At 40.3% G+C, this 19,362-nt stretch overlaps 1 protein-coding gene across 2 annotated transcripts; it reads right to left on the minus strand.

The window, feature by feature from the left end:
* Positions 1-7,207: 7,207 nt before the first annotated feature.
* On the minus strand, positions 7,208-19,050 carry SPG20 (spastic paraplegia 20 (Troyer syndrome)). 2 transcript variants are annotated; one of them, XM_010075483.1, is made up of 8 exons: positions 18,220-19,050; positions 16,934-17,131; positions 15,815-15,919; positions 13,345-13,474; positions 11,447-11,641; positions 10,926-11,084; positions 10,757-10,847; positions 7,208-7,598 (listed from the first exon to the last, which is right to left on the minus strand). In XM_010075483.1, the coding sequence occupies exons 1-8, from the start codon at positions 19,048-19,050 to the stop codon at positions 7,412-7,414; spliced, it is 1,896 nt and encodes a 631-aa protein (XP_010073785.1). In that variant the 3' UTR covers positions 7,208-7,411. The 2 variants fall into 2 exon arrangements, with proteins under 2 accessions (XP_010073785.1, XP_010073793.1); XM_010075491.1 differs by lacking the exon at positions 15,815-15,919.
* Positions 19,051-19,362: the final 312 nt, after the last annotated feature.

Below are 19,362 nucleotides of genomic sequence, written 5' to 3' on the forward strand. Positions count from 1 at the left end.
GGTGGTGCTGGCCCGCGGCCCGATGACTCCTCAGGACGGGCGACCCCCAGTCTCCGCCCGTGGCTCTCTCGCTGCCCAGGGAAAAAGGAGAGAGGGAGGCGGGAGACGGGGGCCGGGAGCGAAGCTACGCCTGCTCCGGCCGAGACTGCGTTGCACCTTTCAGTCTGCACACAGCAGGCGCTGCTGTAACGGCGCCTGGTTTGGTGGGGTGTTTCTTCTCTCTGTCGAGGGAAATCCCCAGCATGTGGCTCGGGGAGCACCAGAAATTATGGTACAGTTCTGGCCCAGTTAAAGGATTTTGGCCGTGAAGGATGAGTTATTGATGTGCTAAGCTTTTCATGACCTGGGAAATGCAAATATGTGCAGAATTTTTTTTTTTAAACACTTGTTTTGGATGGAAGGTAGCATGGTTTTAAATGAATGTTTTGACCCACATGTGGAGGCGGGCACAGCACGGCAGGACCTGGTCTTAAAAGAGTGCTTAGCCTGTATTTCAGCTCCCTTCATAGTTGTCACCTGTGCTGTGCATAGTTTGCAAGAACCTAACTTGAGACAGAAGACCTTTGAATAATTAGTCTTAATCATCACTGATGAAGTCAATGGAGTCAATTAGTCAATGTATACTGGCTAATATTTTAGTTATCTTGCAATGGTCCAGATTTGTGCTTAAAATTTTTTGATGTTGCATTTTTCCAGCAAAGAATTTTGGATCCGTTCATGGCTTCCTCAAGGTAAAGCTTTATGAGGTGGACTGAATTAATCTAACAGCTTAATGCTGCCAAGAGAGGTATCACCTCTGTCAGGCTCTCCCTGTTGCCTTCTCGACCTGCTTCAGGGCCAGCTCTGATATTCATGTAACTCTCCAATGAGCCAGTATGGCTCATGAAACCTAGAAACATCAGGGAAAATGGGTAATGTTTGCAGTTTCTGCTGGTTAGGGAGCTGAAATGGCTCATGAGCAGCTCAGAAAAGCACCAGATCTGATACAAGGGACAGCGTGAAACTGGGAGTGATCAGCATACTCGTAGATCAACTCACCATTTCATGGGACCTAGTGCTCACTAGAGGAATATCTGTTCACTTTCTCAAGAAGGAGATGCACTGTAATTTTGCTTTACTGGTATACTATGAAAAAAACAAAGGGTGTAGTGTCTTACTCAGAAGTAATTCTGTTGCATGAGCAGCAAGCCAAATGCAATAGCCCTACAGCTTGTTGGGTAACAGAGGCACTGCTTTCAAAGTTTAAAACCAAGGTTATGTGAATACATTACTTTAATGAGGTATAAATTAGCATTGCTATCCAAAGTTGCTCTTGAAATTTGGCGAATATTAGTCATAAGGTGGTAGTTTGTGACACTGCAACAGGCCAATCTAACACCTTACTGATACTGCAACAGCAGGGTCACTAATCCAGCAGGATCTAGTGTTGGGGGCAGAACAGTAGGATGGAGAGTGAGAAGCTTGATCGCAAAAATAAAAAGTCATTTTAATTTCACTTGTCTGTTATCTATTAGGACAGGAGGTGATTTTTTGACAGTCTCAAGTTCTAATTGATGCTATCATGTAATCAGTGAATTATCACTTGAGGTGTGAATTGAATTAAAAATTGTCTGAAAGACTTTAATCAAGAAACAAATTTAGAAGAGTGCTCCACTGTAACTGCATTTAAATTTAGCTGCTCCTTTTGCCTTCAGGTTTTACTGAATGCTACCTTTCTAAGATACATATTCAAAACATATTCCATACCAAACCAATAATTTAAGTAATAACTTGGACCTAGGTTAGCATTCACAACTAACTCCGTGTACTGAATCTTAACAGCAAAGGTGTTAATCAGTAACCATTTTTCTTGTTAACAGTTTTTGTGAATAACTTTTTCAAGATAACTTAACCAGCCTACTGAATAGTTCTCAGCTGGAGAGCACAATGAGAGAGCTCAGAAAGATCCCTGGAACCACAAGGAAGTCTGAGAACAGAGAGCACAGGGTAACTGAGGGCAGTATCCTGGCTACAGAGTGTTCTCTCTGCCCCAGGAGACTTTCAGGTCCCAGCCTCAACTCAGGGATTACTAGGTGTCCTAACTAGGTAAACTCGCAGGAGCTAGGTCACAGTGTATGTAAGGATGAGCCCTGACCACACTGGCTGGGTTGGCACAGGACAGCAGGTCTAACTATATGTGCTTCACCAGATGGTTTAGGAGCTGTAATTGGAGAAGAGCAAAAGTGTCTTGTGGACTGGTGTCTTGTGTGAGTGGGTTAAAACTTCATTAATATTTTTACCAATTACTGCAGTAACATAATGATGCTTGCAACATGAGAGTTTTCCTCCATTTCTTTATTCCAAATAAAACTTTTAAAATTAGATATATGGATATCTGTAAATGTACTTTAGTTGTTTTAAGGCTTTTAATGTTATTTTGGAGACAATTTTTAGTAGGAAAACTTACGAAACTTGGTCACAATGCAATGTGGTTTGAAAACAGAATTTGTACTTAAATACATTTCTTTGGATTATGTGAAGGCATAAGCAGGTACGGTTGCTTAAAAGCAAGGTGGGCCAGTTGATGAAGACAAACATTTGGATTATGACATAAATTATTTTTTACAAAGAAGTAGTTATTTCTGTAGCACCAATAAATAGGGTACGATGAGATGACTGGATGTGTGGACAAGGGGAAACTGACAGATGATGTATATTTTGACTTCACCAAATACTTTGCTATAGTCTCCCATAGTAGCTTTATAGCCAAATCGGTGAGATACAGATTGGCTAACTGGGAAATAAGGCTGGTGGAAAATTGTCTGGGCCATCAGGCTTAAAAAGTGTGGAAGTGTGGTGATCAGCAGTATGGCTGCTTGGCTTTGGGATCAATACCTGAGCCAATAACCTTAACTCTTTATTAACAACTTGGAAGACTGAGCACACTCCCAGCAAGTTTGCCGATGATGATGATGAATTGAGGGGAGCAGACACTATGCAGGAGGGCAGGGCTGCCATTCAGAGGGGGCTGGACAGCCTGGAGAAACAGGCTGCTGAGAGGAACCCAATGAAGTTCAACAAAAAGCAAATGCAGAGTCAGACATTTGGGATGGAAAAAGGCCATGGATCACTACAGCCTGGGGGCAGTAACTAGAATGCAACTTCATAGGAAAAGACATAGGGGTCCCTGGTGAACAAGCTGACCATGAGCCAGCAACATACCTTGCAGCAAACAAGTCCAAACGGCCCCTTGGGCTGCATTAGCAAGAGCATAACCGGGAGGTGAAGGGAGGCGAATCTTCCACTGTTCAGCACTTGTGGGACCACGTGCTGGAGTACATGACCTGCCAAACTGGTCAGGGGCTGGCACACGTGGCCTGTGTTCATCTTGAAGAACAGAAGGCATGAGGAGATCTCAGTGCTGTCAGCAGCTATGTAGGAGGAGGGTGCAGAGAAGCCAGACTCTTCTCCAGTGTGCACTATGGAAAGATAAGCAGCAATGCACCTCAGGGCATATAAAAAATTTTGGCCCAGTACAACAGAGGAATAATTACCTCTACCAGAGTCAAACTTGGCAAAGGTTGCCCAGAGAGGTTGTAAAGTCTCTGTTCTTGGAGATAATCAAAACATGAGCAAAACTGGCGCAGAGTACTGTGCTCCAGCTGTACCTGTTTTGCGAAGGAGGGTGGATTGCAGACCTCTGTAGTCTGGGACCTCTGGAGGTCCCTTCCAACCTACACCATTCTGTGGTGAGCTGGCCAGCATGTTTTAGTGGAAGGTAGTTTTACCAATGCTTTTTTAAAGTTTGTTAGGGGATATTAAGAAATAGGCTATCCCAAAGTGGTTTTAAATCAGCATTAAACAAACCAACCAACAAACCCTTGGAATCGAGAGGAATCAATTCAAACACTGCGGTAAGAACACTGGTTTATACCTAAGGAATGATGAAGATGCCAAAGATGGTGGTAGTTTAGAATGATTTAGAGGTCATGAAAAGTAATCTCAAGATTTGAAACCAATATTATAGAAGAAAAGGCTTTGAATAAATTAATTTGGAAATAGGAGTGCATTAGGGAATCAGGTAGCAGTTCACTCAGTGAACAGCATTAGTAAGGCCACTTCAAGGACTGCCACACATCAAACGATGTTCAGTGTTGAAAGGTGAAACAGAACCAAGCTGGGAATAGAAAACAAATCTCAGATACGAGGCTTAGGGAGCTTAGTGCGTATAACGTATAAAAGGGAGAGCTGAGATAAGGCAGTTAGTGTGTGAAGGCAGTTGTATATGGTACCGGAACTGGGGAGAAGACTACAGATTTGCTGCCCAGGGCCCAAGTAGCGACAGCTGAAGCAGGGTAAATTCAACAGCAGAGTACTTTCAGTAGTGAGAATTAAATAAACTTTGGAACAATGCGGGAGGGAAGATCATGGATGTATCACATTGAAAACTGTAAAATGGGGCAAGCATTATTAAAAAAAAAGCTTTAATCTACTTTGAGACAAATTTGAAAGACTGAGTAGATGTGAAGAGAACAGAAGCAGGTTGAACAGGACAGTGATGCTTGCCTGATACCAATGGTATGTAAATCTTTTTTTCTCAGTATGCTACAGTTTGGTCTCTTGGAGACTGTTACACTTTGATCTTAACTGTTGTTTTAATACAACTTGTTCTGATGGTTTATAGACGAAGCTAAGGGGCATGAGCTGTATGCAAAACCAAAATGGGAGGGAGAAGGAAGGTACAAACACAGATGGCCCCATTGTAAATGCAGTTCATAACAACAAAAACGCTTTAGAGAGTGTGAAGTCTTTAGTAGCCTTAAATTGGTTACATTTGCTGACAAGTTACAGAATGTAGTAACATAAATTGTTATAGTGTACTTTTGATAAACTTTTTTCGTTTTAAATATTTTAATCTCTAATTGATGATCTTGTTTCTGTTGTAGACATACCCCAATACAGTTCTTTTGTTACTTCAGAAGTCCTAGTTTTTCCACTCACTGACCTGTACAGTAGTTTCATCTCATAAAAAGGCCAAGCACAGATTAACCAATTTCATCTTTATTTCCATAAATCAAAGTTACACTTCAAGTGGTTAGATCCTTTGTTTCACATTTCTCACCCTAAGCAGACAACTACCGTTAAGTACCACAAAATGTGCACCTAACGTCATTCTAATAGACATGAGTTGTTACTTTGTCATTTCTATATAATGCAAATATAATTTGCTAAGAACTAATAGTTATTTTTTGGACCACTGTTGTTTAACATCTTTGTTGGAGACATGGACAGAGGGATCAAGTGCACCCTCAGCAAGTTTGCTGACAACAGTAAGCTGAGTGGTACAGTTGACACACTGGAGGGAAGGGATGCCATCCAGAGGGACGTTGACAGGCTTGAGAGGTGGGACCGTGCTAATCTCATGAAATTCAGCAAGGCCAAGTGCAAGGTCCTGCACATGGGTCGAGGCAATCCCAAGCACAAATACAGGCTGGGAGGAGAATGGAGAGAGAGCAGCTCTGAGGAGGATTTGGGGGTATTGGTTGATGAAAAGCTCAACATGAGCCGGCAGTGTGCACTCACAGCTCAGAAAGCCAATCATATCCTGGGCTGCATCAAAAGAAGCATGGCCAGCAGGTTGAGGGAGATGATTCTCTCCCTCTACTGTGGCGAGACCCCACGTGGAGTACTGCATCCAGCTCTGAGACCCCCAATATAAGAAGGACGTGGACCTGTTGGAGTGAGTCCAGAGGCCAGCCACAAAGATGATCAGAGGGCTGGAACACCTCCCAGATGAGGACAGGCTGAGGGAGTTGGGGTTGTTCAGCCTGGAGAAGAGTAGGCTCCAGGGAGACGTTATAGCAGCCTTCTAGTACCTAATGGGGGCCTACAGGAGAGATGGGGAGGGACTCTTGACCAGGGAGTGTAGCAATAGGATGAAGAGTAGCAGTTTTAAACTGAAATAGGGTAGATTTTTATTAGATATTAGGAAGAATTATTTTACTGTGAGGGTGGTGAGGCACTGGAACAGGTTGCCCAGGGAAGTTATGGATGCCCCATCCCCGGAGGTGTTCAAGGCCAGGCTGGATGAGGCTTTGAGCAACCTGGTCTAGTGGAGGGTGTCCCTGCCCATGGCAGGGGGGGTGGAACTCGATCGTCTTTAAGGTCCCTTCCAACACAAACTATTCTATGATTCTATGATAAGTTGTAAAGTGAGAGTGGTCTGTTTCTCATAGGTCCAGCCAATGCTGGAATGTGTGTCAGCCTTAGAACTCAATAATGAACTGTTAAATAAGTAGCAGCGTAAAAGCATCTCAAGGGTTCTACATATGGAGTTATTTCACACTGCACTAGAAACATGATGAAAAACCTACCCGGTGTCTGTTCTATTCCACACACATCTCTTCATTAAAAGGGCTTGTCTTCATACCTTTTAAAGATGCACCTTGTGCAACTGTGAATTTAATGGAATAAAGATGCTGAGCATTAGAACTACTTGTTGAAGCCAATACATAATGTCTTCCATTAGGAGGCCATGATATATACTCTGAATCTTTCTGGATTGGCTGAAAAGTACACAACGCATAGAAGTTCCTAGTGTCCTCTATAGAATGTTCTTACAGAAAAATACTTTAACTTATGCAAAAACATACTTATACTCTCTATATAAAAATCTCAATTTCAAAGAATCTTTGTATATTCCTTATGAAGTCAACAGGAGAATAGATTTTTCTAGAGTAGTAAATACTCTCTTTTAGAAGAAATGCTCAATGTCTTTGGTTTGCTTATATGCTGGATGGAAAAAAAAAAGTTTTAAAGGGAATAAATACCTAGTTACCCAAGGTTCATCTTTCATTTCTTCTAACATAAACTTTGGATAAGATTATCTGTTTGGTAGCTGAAAAGGGAAATTCTCTACAAAACAATGAAACTCAACACTTATTTTAGTAGTGCATATTAAATAAGACAAGGCTGTTTTAGTAAAACTAACTCTTAAGGTTAGTTAAAACTAGTAATTACTATAGAATCAGTAATCCTATTTGTTCTGTATCACCACCTTCTTTACAAATATAAAATATTACAAAAATATTTGCAATAGTATTTCTACATTAATATAGTATTCCATATATTATTTTGAGAAAGTGCTCACAGAGGCAAGTTTATTAACTACAAACTCCTGCTCTTCCAGTTGTCTAAAGCCGTGATCCAGTTATTTGAAACTCTTGTTCAATACAGAACAAGGAGTTAAGACAACATTCACTCTTCCTTCTATGAATTCCCTCCCTACCTTTATATTTCCATGTCAAATCAAGTTAACAGTTGCTTGAGAAGTACAGTGTGATTTGTGTTAAATCATGGATTAGCAATGTAGTTACTTCTAAACAGGAAGTTTCATCTCTAATGTAAGGCTTTGAGAAATATTTAATTGCTTTCATTTTTTATCCGTCTTCTCATTATCCAACACTTTATATTCATCTAACACAGCATGGCCAGTTTCCTTTGCAGTTCTCTTTACAACAGCTTTGATACCAATACTCTCAATGTTAAATGCTGTCACACCAAGATTGATTGCAGAATTCATAGCGTTGTCCGTAGCATGGCCAGCATCATCTCCATACCTTAGAAAGATAGCAGTTTTGTAGATAGAGATACTTAGTATTGTTCTCTTCAGTCAAATTCTTTTGAAAGCAAAAATTTCAGCATTACCAAGAATAAATAATAAGCACACATCCTCAGTGTCTGAAGAATAAAATCAGAAATTACCAAGCCATTTGAGTAAGGGCTGTTCCTCCATCAGACAGATTACTCTTTAAAGATATCAATATGCTTCTGACCTTTTTCCTCAAAAAACCTTTCAGCCTTTCTCCCTCCTTCCCCTCTAGTCTGTAGAGAAGAGTAGAAGGCTTATCTACAGAACTATAAGAAGGAGGGGGCAGAAGTTGTATGCAATAACCCGTAAGTACTTTTTTCACCTAAGTTCTTAGGTAAAAATCCTAGTACCCTCTATTCCCCTGTGATACACCCTTGCAGCTGCTAAACTTTCTCAGTGTGTACCATGAGTGGCAGCACTGAGGAGGAGGGAGAGCAAACACTGTCCTGCTTTCTCACCTGTTACAGAAAAAGGGACTGGAATCACCTCAGGCATACTTTTTCTCAGTTGGTAGCACGACTGCCAGAATAATGCTTGGTTAGTACTTGTCCTGTATCACCTTTGCTTGCGTCTACATGGCATAATATGATACTATGTCTGGTGTAACAGCCACACACTGGCATGTTAGTTCAAAGTCCCAAAAGCAGCACCACTGTGCTCAAGAAAATTAACCCAGACAGTCTAACAGGTCTCCTGCGCACAGAGAATTGCTGACATAGCTTTGCTCACATGTTGCAGGTAGCAAAGTCCCTACACAAAAATTCAATTGTGCAGTGAAAACATATCTGAAGTAACCTGGAATCAATACAGTGGCAAAGGGGAAAGGGGTGTGGCAAGGGGATCTTATACAAAACCCCAGAAGGCTCAAAGCTATCTTGAGGATTTGTTGAAAATTACCAAGAGATAAAACTTCTGGTTTCTCCACTGGGCTGTGGGTCCAGCTTCTCTATGCTTTAAGGGGCAAGTCAGCAGTCTCATATTAATTACTCAACTGTGCAGAAAGGTACACATCTACGCCAGTAGAAAGAGTATAATGGAGGAGGACAAGAGTACAGTGAGAGTAGTAACTCTAGCTGTTCCGGGCAGCCAGACATTTCCTCAGGGAGCACTGTAATCAGACAAACCAGGCCAAAGGGAAGTATTTCTGGCAGCATCAAAATGCCAGCAGTTACCAGAGTTACTTTCTCCCTATGTTTCTTATGACCAGCGGAATTATTTTGAGGAAAATAAGGCTAGAGAGAAGCACAGAATATCAAAGAATCCAAAAATCTATTGCATTATTAGTACAGCAGCCACAGCATAATGGCTGGACCCAAGAACGAAATAAAATAAAAAGTTAGTGCTTATTTTTGTTTTGTTATTAATTGTCTGATACAGTAACAGCCTGGAATCACCAACATCTGATTTGCAGATCACAGAATTAATCTCACAGCAAAAGTGCAGTATTTGTCAATTTGATTAATTATTTTCACCTCAGGAGCATCATAAGCCAGTTTTATATAACATCAGTAAAATAGGTAACCTCATTTAAAGCAAGACTAGCTTATCCAAGACAGTTAGACTAACAATTTCTAATATTTGATAATTGGTTTTTCATTTGCACCATTTGTAACTTTTTTTTTTTTTTTTCAGAAAAAGAAGTTGGGCAGATGTAGATAGTGCAGTTATTTATATAATTGTAAAAAACCGCACTAAGATAGTAGCGTGGAACTTTGACAGAAATATTACTTCTGAAGCTATGTTTTCCTCCAATTCCGATCAACATACACATATGATAAGCATCTCTTTATAATTCCATTTGCAAAAGTACTGCAGCTGTTTTTTAGCTATTTTTTGTTGATTTAGAGACACTGTGATGATGCTCCTTTAGCTTTGTTTCCATTAAGTGGAATTTAGCCTATTCACTGAAGTATTTTGAGTGGCAGAAACCTTTGTCACTGAAACAGAAACCAGCTTCCAAAGAAATATTATGTAGAATTTTAATACATGTATATAGATTCTAAATATCAAGTATTTTCAATTGTACTGTAATTAACTGCAATATTTAATTACTTATTGTTTTTCATTCTTAGGGGCTGCTGACTGCTGATCTCCACATTTCCTATTTTTATATCTAAAACAAAAACATTAATGTGAATTTATGTGAAACGAGTGCCAGTACAATACCTCCTGACATTCCTACTGAAAACAAACATTACCAATAAAGCACCACTGACTAGAACTGCACTATCTAGCCTCCTATTTGAAATGCATCACACACAACCCTGAATGCCAATCCACTTAGTACCATATGCTTATACCATTTACGTTGTTACCTTCTGCTAGTAGCCTGTATGCACTTTCAGCAATCCTTTTTAACATCTCTTTTGCTACACTTATCACCAATTCCATTTAACCTCCATGCTTTTGCTTGCTCTTCACTTCTATTTTACCCATTGCACTTTTTTTGAGGGGTGCATTTAATACATTTTGCATTTTTTTCATTATATTCGCTTACTCTCCACAGCATCTTCCAGTACATGCGCTCAACATTGTTCTTTCCATCATCTTAGTAATATCATCTTAATCCCAAATGTGACTTTACTCTTCCCCAATTATCTCTGTCTAAGAACAGCTGTATTTTGCAAATAAGGCTATATTATTATTGCTATTTATGCCTTAGATTTCCTTACACAATTTTCTTTTTTGCACTCCTCACTTTAGTCAGACCTGCGTCAGACCTGCTGATAGATGAAGTTCTTCTGTTTTTCTTCAAATTTAGCTAAGTTTACAGAAATTCAGGATCAGAGCTGAGAGGTTTAAAGCAGTCACTTTTTTCATATTGACATTATACTGTAGAACAAAGATATAAATCTGAACACTATTTGTAACATAGCCTGAAGGTGTAATACTTCTAGAAGAGAGCTAAAAAAAAATACTTACGACAATCATTTACTCATTTAATATTTTTACTTACAAGAGATACTCATTACTGTGCACTTATCAGCTTATCATGTGCTGCATAATTAAATCAAAGCAGGTATTTCAGTCAACTTCCCTGCACTCTCATAAGCTTTTTTTTTTGCCAGTATTCAAACACAATGACAGCATGTTGTAGAAGGTGAAACCAATAAAAATATAACTTACTTGTATTTCACAGTTTTTACAGTCTCAGTTGAAACACTTTTAGCAATGCACTTCGCTGCACTTTCTAAACCCTGCCACACTGTTGAAAACCCTGTAAAAATGAACAGCTTATTTGAGTTCATACCATTGCAAAGTATGCAATTAAAAAAGCATAAGGAATTTTTATTACCTTGAAGTCCACTTGCTGCTACCACTAGGGCACCATCAAAAGTAGATCTGCCATCTTTATCTTTCTTAAGGGATTCTGGAACTAATTTGCTGCCATGCTTTTTCACGTATGGAGCCAGCTCCCTTCCGACGCAGCTTGCTAGAGAACACACTCCCTCAACTACCATAAAACAATAGTATGCACATTATTTAGCAAGAACACAGAACATCTTTCTTTAAAAGTCCTTACTCCTAATTAAAAGTAAGATTCATGGAACTCTTAAGTGTTACTTCTATTTAAATATGCTTATTTGAAAGACAGACTTTAATCCATGCTCAAGTACCCAACTGATAGAGAACCAACCTTATTTTTCAGATTCTGCACAGCTTCAATTCCTAAGAATGTCTCTTGCAGGAGATAACTGGGCCCAAACTACTGATCATGTCAGTCCCTCTTCTAGCTCATTGGCTGGAGAAACCAGCTCTAATTTTACAGAATATTTAAGATAAAAATATAATATACTGTAAGATGGAAATTTTTACCTAAGAATTGGCTGACTTTCACAGCTCCTCCAGTAGCCTGTTTTGCTACATGAAGCCCCTTTGCTACAGTTGGGTTGACTTCCAGAGGTTTTTCTTCTGGCTGAATGTGTTCTCGCAGCATTGAAGCTCCTTTGTGGATAGCTTTGCCAGTATATTCTGCTCCTTTTATTAGGCCCCAGCTTACCCAAGATGCACCTTCAAGGAAAAAAATGTTTTTCTTAGAGCGTACAATTTTACAGACTATGATTCCTACAGCTTTCCCTCATCTGCCTCTGCAATGCTGACTTTAGAAAACATTTCTGATTACACAGACTGCAATTATACTCTTCCTTGAATGGGCCAGCATGAATTCCTCCCACGATTTCTGCTCTTACATCACCCATATTTTTTCAATTCACATTATTTATCATAGAATCATAGAATTGTTTTGGTTGGAAGGGACCTTAAAGACAATTGAGTTCCAAATCCCCTGCCATGGGCAGGGACACCCTCCACTAGCCCAGGTTGCTCAAAGCCTCATCCAACCTGGCCTTGAACACCTCCAGGGTTGGGGCATCCATAACTTCCCTGGGCAACCTGTTCCAGTGCCTCACCACCCTCACAGTAAAATATTTCTTCCTAATGTCTAATAAAAATCTACCCTATTTCAGTTTAAAACTGCTACTCTTCATCCTATCGCTACACTCCCTGGTCAAGAGTCCCTCCCCATCAGGTACTGGAAGGCTGCTATAAGGTCTTCCCGGAGCCTTCCCTTCTCCAGGCTGACCAACCCCAACTCCCTCAGCCTGTCCTCATCTGGGAGGTACTCCAGCCCTCTGATCATCTTCGTGGCCAGCCTCTGGACTCACTCCAACAGGTCCATGTCTTTCTTATGTTGGGAGCTCCAGCGCTGAATGCAGGACTCTGGGTGGGGTCTCACAAGAGCAGAGTAGAGGGGGAGAATCACCTCCCTCAACCTGCTGGTCATGCTTCTTTTGATGCAGCCCAGGATATGGTTGGCCGTCTAGGCTGCAAGTGCACATTGCCAGGTCATGTTCAGCTTCTTATCTACCAACACCCCGAAGTCCTTCTCCTCAGAGCTGCTCTCAATCCATTCTCCTCCCAGCCTGTATTTGTGCTTGGGATTGCCTCGACCCATGTGCAGGACCTTGCCCTTGGCCTTGCTGAAATTCATGAGGTCTGCATGGGCCCACCTCTCAAGCCTGTCAACGTCCCTCTGGATGGCATCCCTTCCCTCCAGTGTGTCAACTGCACCACACAGCTTGGTGTTGTCGGCAAACTTGCTGAGGGTGCATTCAATCCCACTGTTCATGTCCATTTAAGATTAATACAGCCAGCCCTCATCCAAATGTCAGCTTAATACAGACACTCAGCCTTTTAATAAATATCCAAGTGCCAGCTGGGTCAAAAGTGATAGAATTGCATATCCCAATTCTATTAACATTCTGAAAACACACAGCCCAACCCTCTAGCCCTCCTAGCAAACTCATATTTATTACAATCAGGTGGTGGTCATTAGTATATTCCAACGGTTCTCTGAGGAAAAAACTGTTTGTCTGCAGAAATCACGATAGGTGCCTGCTTTAATATAAGTGCTCATATAACTGCTCATACAGGAGTAAAAGTGTTCTGTCACAGTGGTTTGAGTCACAGGGGGTGAGTCAAGTGAGAAGCCTGACTCACTGGCAATGAACAAGACTGCTGGCAATGGATTTAAATTCTGCATTGTTTTTATAGAGCCTACCAAAGTATCATTTAGGTTATTATAACCGGAACTGGTGAACAACTACTTCTGACCACTCAGCTTCTACCAGCTCACATGCATTTAGATGAAAATACTGTTGAAATATTACTCTCAGAGGTTTATATTCAACAAAATCCTCTTATTATAGCAGTACCTGACAAGATTCCATGGGCAACTTTCTCACTCCATTCTGGCAACTCTTGATGATTGTCCACTCCTTCAGGTTGTGGTTGGATACGTACAGTCTGAGACAAGTTAACTGCATCACTGGAGGCTTCTGCAGGCTACCGAGTGAAAGGAAACATCTGAGAATACACTTTGCAACATATCTTCAGGATTTCTGCTTTAGATGTTTTAGATCATACAGAGCCATTATCAGAAAACATTAATGCTATGTATTCGTTGGGTAAGTGTATAGGAATTCAATGGAAATTTGTGATTCAATTACTTCTCCACAGAAATGCTATGCATTCAAAAAAAAGCTTATCGTACAGGTCAGCATTTTATGTTCTTCATCCAGTTACAATGAAAAGATTTACATGCCAACACAGCCATGTGGTCAAGGAACTAAGGAGGAAAAACTTACTGTACAAGTTAACTAGCAAAAACGATAAGAGACTTGTCCATCTATAATTTTTTATCTTCTCAGAGGGAAGTCAACTCTGTTGTTATTCAGTATGGGAACTGCAGTCTAGCTGCATTAAAAGAATGCAACTGTTCTGGTTGTTTCCTCCTCATCCTTCATTCACAAATTCAAAAATAAAGGAGATTATTCATTCTCATTCTACATGTTGTCGATGCTTTTCCAGACGGGTACAGCCAAGAAACACATCCAGCTGTGCATGATACTGCTCCACATTTACACTTGGGTGGGTAGGTTTGGTGCAGCACGTCAAGCACTAGTTTCTGGAGTAGACGTTAATCATTCAAACATAGCAACCACCATCACAGTCTGGTTAGTGTTCCTAAAAAGTGTAATATAACTTTACACAGTTCACAGACAATGTGTAATTAAACTTTAATTAGGGAAAGCAAAAAAAAGTAATAGAATTAGGTTTTGGTTAGGATTCTATTTTTATGATTTTTCCAATGTAAAAGGAAAAAAATAAACATTTCAATGACTGAAAACACTCGTAGTTAATAAGGAACAGTACAAAAAAACCTTTCTTTTTAGTCTCGAAGAGTCGATATGAAAGCATTCATAGATAAAACCTATGTACAGAATAGAATACACAATATAGAATAATATTTGGTATTTCCTGGAATTCTTAAATTCCTCTGAAATATTTACTGGAAATAAAAATAGGGTAGTGCACAAAGATGGCTGCTGCAGTAAAACAAAACAAAAACAATGTTAACAGAAAAGAGCAGATTAAGTCTTGAAAAGTTGCTAGGTTAACAATGTATCTCTGACTTGTACTATACCATCAATTACTGCTTGACAGCAGTGCAAAATTTCATGTTTAAGAAACGTCTCTAGCATGTGACCAAAATATTTTGTGAGCTGGGCAGGAGAAATTACCTTAATACACAGCTATACCTAAAACGCAGTGACCATCACCACCACCAATAAAAAGCTCGTCAAGTATGCTCCGCATATGATTTAGTTACACCACAATTTGAGTGTGCTGTTTTAGGCTGTGGTAGAGTGAATTTTCTTCACAGTAGCTAGTATGGGGCTATGTTTTCGGTTTGTGCTAGAAACAGTATTGACAGCACAGGAATGTTTTAGTTACTGCTGAGCAGTGCTCACACCGAGCCAAGGTCTTTTCTGCTTCTCACAGCACCCCACCAGCCAGTGGGCTGGGGGTGCACAAAAAGCTGGGAGGGGACACAGCTGGGACAGCTGACCCCAACTGACCAAAGGGATATTCCATACCTATGACATTATGTTCAGCATATAAAGCTGGGGGAAGAAGAAAGAAAGGGGGAACGTTCAGAGTGATGGCATTTGTAACCGTTATTCATGATGGAGCCCTGCTTTCCTGGAGATGGCTGAACACCTGGCTGTCCGTGGGAAGCAAGGAATGAATTCCTTGCTTTGCTTTGCTTGTGTGCACAGCTTTTGCTTTACCTATTAAACTGTCTTTATCTCAACCCACGAGTTTTTCTCAGTTTTACCCTTCCAATTCTCTCCCCCATTCCACAGAGGGTAGTGAGCAAGCAGTTGTATGGGGCTTATTGCTGTCTGGGGTTAAACCACAACATTGGGTCATGATGTAGAAAAACATTTAATGAGACTTCTAAGGACTTTGCTGAGGAGCAGTAATGGGTTCTCTAACGAGATACGTGACTCGGTACTATAATTACATTAAATATGCTTGTTAATTAGATCCTGAGTACTATATAAAGCAGATATATTAAATGGCCATCAGACTAGGCTTTGAAATACTTGTGTTCTATCACAAAGTTTTTAAAACTCCAGAAATGTGCTACTGATTTACAAAATGTGGTAGCCTGCAGTAACTGAACCAGCTCTTAAACAAACAAACAAAACCCGACAGGGCACAACATACGTTGCTGCTTTCGACCAAGTCTGAAATTTCAGCAGTTCTAACATCTATTTCAGTGACAATTTTTTTTTCAAAACTATAAAATTTTGCAATAATTGTCCTGGAATTTACCTGGACTTTGTGGCCAGACATCTGTTTAAATCTATCTTCAAAATGCGCTCTCTCAGTTGCTGGGAGCTCTGAAGATAACCCTACTCTCTCATGGGATCCTGGCACCTGTGACATCGCATCAGGGAATATTAACAAAATTGTGCAATTTTAGGACAGTAAGAAACTAATGAGCTATCTAATTTGAACTACTTCTACACAGGAAAGATAACATGATTTTATCCAGTTAAGTCCTGCACTGAAACATCACATAATTCTGTAGTACTTTTCCCTTTTAAATAAAAATTAGTGGCCTCCTGTGCTAGTGAAATTACCTGATGAACTCAAAGAGGATCTGTAACATTACAGAACTCTCCCCACATGCTATGCTGGAAACTGGTCCTTCATTGTCACTCCATTCAAATTGTGGTGATTCAACAAGATTACGTCTTTCATGAAAAGATACAATCTTGCTATGAGCTTTTAAGTAGTTATTGATCACCATTCTTCCTGAAATGGTGCTTATACAATAACATTTCTCACCTTGGTTCCAGCCACGGTATCTTATTGCACCTTTGTTAGACTATGGTTTTTTTTCTATTTTATCTGTTAGTATCTTACTGCAATAAGGTGCTAGATTTACCTATTTTGAGATCCCATTTGAAGGCAGATTTCTGAGGTACACACTATTTTCATAGGTCTTCTCTGAAGCAGCTTAACATTTTTGATCTATAAACACATTTGGGCACAATATTCCAAGAATGGTATCATCAAAGATACACAGAGAACGCGTGCATATGTATGCACAAACAGAGGAAAAATCATGCTTTCTCCTGAACATAAAATTTAATTTTGGGTCCTATGTTCTCTTTTGGAAAAACAGAGAAAATATGCAAAGTGGTAGCCAATTCCTCTCTGTACTTACAATTTACTATTTTAAAATGTCTGTCCTCCCACCTCACAGAGCCTACAGTTTCATTATTCAGTTGCTTAATCTTGGGTACTTTATCTATTTCTCACTGGTGAGGTTAACAAGCAAGACACTGAACTTTGCAGCTTTACACAACTAGATGTAAATGGGAGAATATATTGATCATTTCTACCCTTCCTTATTAGCTTAAAAAAGGCAGCCCAGGAATTTACCTGGATTCGAAGGTCAGCCATCTCTTTTAAGAGATCCTCAAACAGCTCCCTGTCAGCTGCTGGAAGTTCTGAAGACAACACTACTCCCACATAGGACCCTGGTATCTGAGACGTTGTGTCAGGGAACATGTAGACTCCAGTATTGCAGCACAGAACAGGAGACTGGTTAGGCATTAGAGGATAAAACCAGTCACAAACCTAGAAAAGATAAGGACATAAAGGAATTAAATTATTCTTTTGAAAAGAAAGGCAGGTAGAATATACTGATAAGCAACACAAACTTGATTTTCCATGAAGTTTAGTAAGAAAAATAAAAATGCCTTATGCTATCTTGAAAAAAAACAAACCAAAACCACGCAAAAAACCCCACATGACTGTGGAAATATAATTCTTGATTAGTTCTGACAATCTAATATAGAGAAAATACTAGTTTTCACAGGACTATAATTCAGGCTGGTAGCCTCTTAACTGAGGTTCAGTCTTGAGGCCCAGGTCTACAAGCAGATGAAGCGCACTGCCGAACAAGTCAGCATTCACAGCGCCTGTAACTTCCTGTAAATCTCAGGATGTGTTTACATGACAGGATAAAGAGAATATAGGGCTGTAGCTGGCCAGCTGTTGAAGACTGCTAACACAGGTGGAGGTGAATGAGCAGACCCAAAATCAGGAAGCGTTTTTGTTTGTTCCTCCAAGTTTCCCTTTCACTGACGAGACTTCCAACAGCCAACCTTAGCAGCAACAAGATCTAAAGTCAATGTACATTACAGAACACGCCCACATGAAGCAAGCATGGACTGAAAAAAATCCAAATAGTGCATCTTTTGTATTTGTAGTTCAGAGTCTGGATTAACATGGGCCCTCGTATTCCAAATTATCAGTTGTTCTAACTGCAATACCTTATCACTAGTTGAGACTAAAGCGGGTGGCGCACTCACCCATTTTACACTGACATATTTACAACAGGTGAATCAACATGTCTTCTCTATGTAAGGAAAGGGAACTTAATTTCATGAAATGAAGACGTGTGAAGTCAACTCCTTTAGAAAACGGAATTCACCAGAACAGTCAGCACTCTACAGCCTTGGGAAGACACAGAGGTGGTTTTCACAGAAAAAGTCATAAAAGTGCGTATTTGCAGAAAACTCTTCTTCCAACAGCTATAACATCTTTCATATTATCACACAGAGATTTAGGCTCAGAAGAGCAAGAACTTAAGAAGGTTGCCTTTTAAAGTTTTATGACAGTTCTTGAAGTTTAATTAAAGGAGAAAATTATGATCCCGTTACCTGAAGAAATGCAGGTGCACAGTTCTGGGCCGTCTCACTATCTGTATCCAAGAACTTCACAATGCGTAGATATCCAGGATATGAAGGAGCACTAACCTGCCCATCAGGAGTCACAAAGAATATCTGTACTCCTTGGGGAATCAGTATCAGCTCGTCTGCATCCACTCCCAGGTTTTCAAGGGGAGGTGGCTGTGTACACTTACTGTAGTAGTCTTCACCTACAGAAGAAAACTCCCCAGAGTCTGTGCCATAAGACACAGTAAAATGGCCATTGGTGGCTTGAGGAGTATAGGCAGGAGGTGCTTCACTTGGCAGACAAAGAGGTTTTGCAGACGATGGACTCATAGCTGGAATCTGCCCCTGGCTCACAGTTGCAACACTTCCATCTGCTGTGGGTGGCTGACTTGGTACAAACGGAGAATTAGGTGCCGGGGGTCTTTCTGGCTTTTCTTTGGAAGGAATGGATGGGTACAACTTGGGCACCCCAGCAGCGGCATCCATTGGAGCAGGACTTGCTTGTACAGGTGGAGTATCTTGTTGTAGAATGCTGAGTCGAGCGCGAACATTTTGGAGCGTCTCCCTCATCTTCTGTTGCATTTGCCTGGCAGACTCCCACTGGGACCCTACACATGCAGGGCCCTGCAATGGAATGTTAACTCCTCGGAGCAAGTGGTCAAGCCCTTGCCTATAATAACTTCTTGCCTTTTCCTTCTGACCCAGTTCATCTGTATTCAGTCCTTTATTGATAAAAATAAAGGCTTTCCTGTACTCTTCCTTAATAGCTTTAATATTTGCATCTTCTTGCATAACTGGATCCTGCAGTTGCTCCATTACTGCATATTGGAATAAAAATCAGTATGAGTATTCATAGATGAAGCCAAACAAAGTTTACCTTAGAACAAAATGCCTTCTAATTGGTTTCTAATGATGACCATACTGCATGTATTAGCAGAAAGCTATCTAGTTGCTTGGTACAGTGTCTGATATGTCACTGTTACCTCCTATTAACCTTCAGGTTTAGAATACATGAATCCAAGGCAGCAAGGAATTTATAACCACCACATCTAATTACATCATAGACATGTATTTCTTAAAAGTTAAACATTATAAGAATATGGACATGCCTGATATTAAACTTTCCAT

Source organism: Pterocles gutturalis, unplaced genomic scaffold (genome assembly GCF_000699245.1).
Source record: "Pterocles gutturalis isolate BGI_N339 unplaced genomic scaffold, ASM69924v1 scaffold37236, whole genome shotgun sequence".
NCBI lineage: Eukaryota > Metazoa > Chordata > Aves > Pterocliformes > Pteroclidae > Pterocles > Pterocles gutturalis.

What these genes read in the sequence shown, in the direction of transcription:
- SPG20 (XM_010075483.1), bottom strand. Translation starts at nt 19,050, where the DNA reads ATGGAGCAACTGCAGGATCCAGTTATGCAAGAAGATGCAAATATTAAA. An exon ending in TGGCTGACCTTCGAATCCAG is followed by an intron (nt 15,920 to 16,933) that starts GTAAATTCCTGG and finishes GCGATGTCACAG; the next exon opens with GTGCCAGGATCCCATGAGAG. An exon ending in TGTCTGGCCACAAAGTCCAG is followed by an intron (nt 13,475 to 15,814) that starts GTAAATTCCAGG and finishes TTCACTCGGTAG; the next exon opens with CCTGCAGAAGCCTCCAGTGA.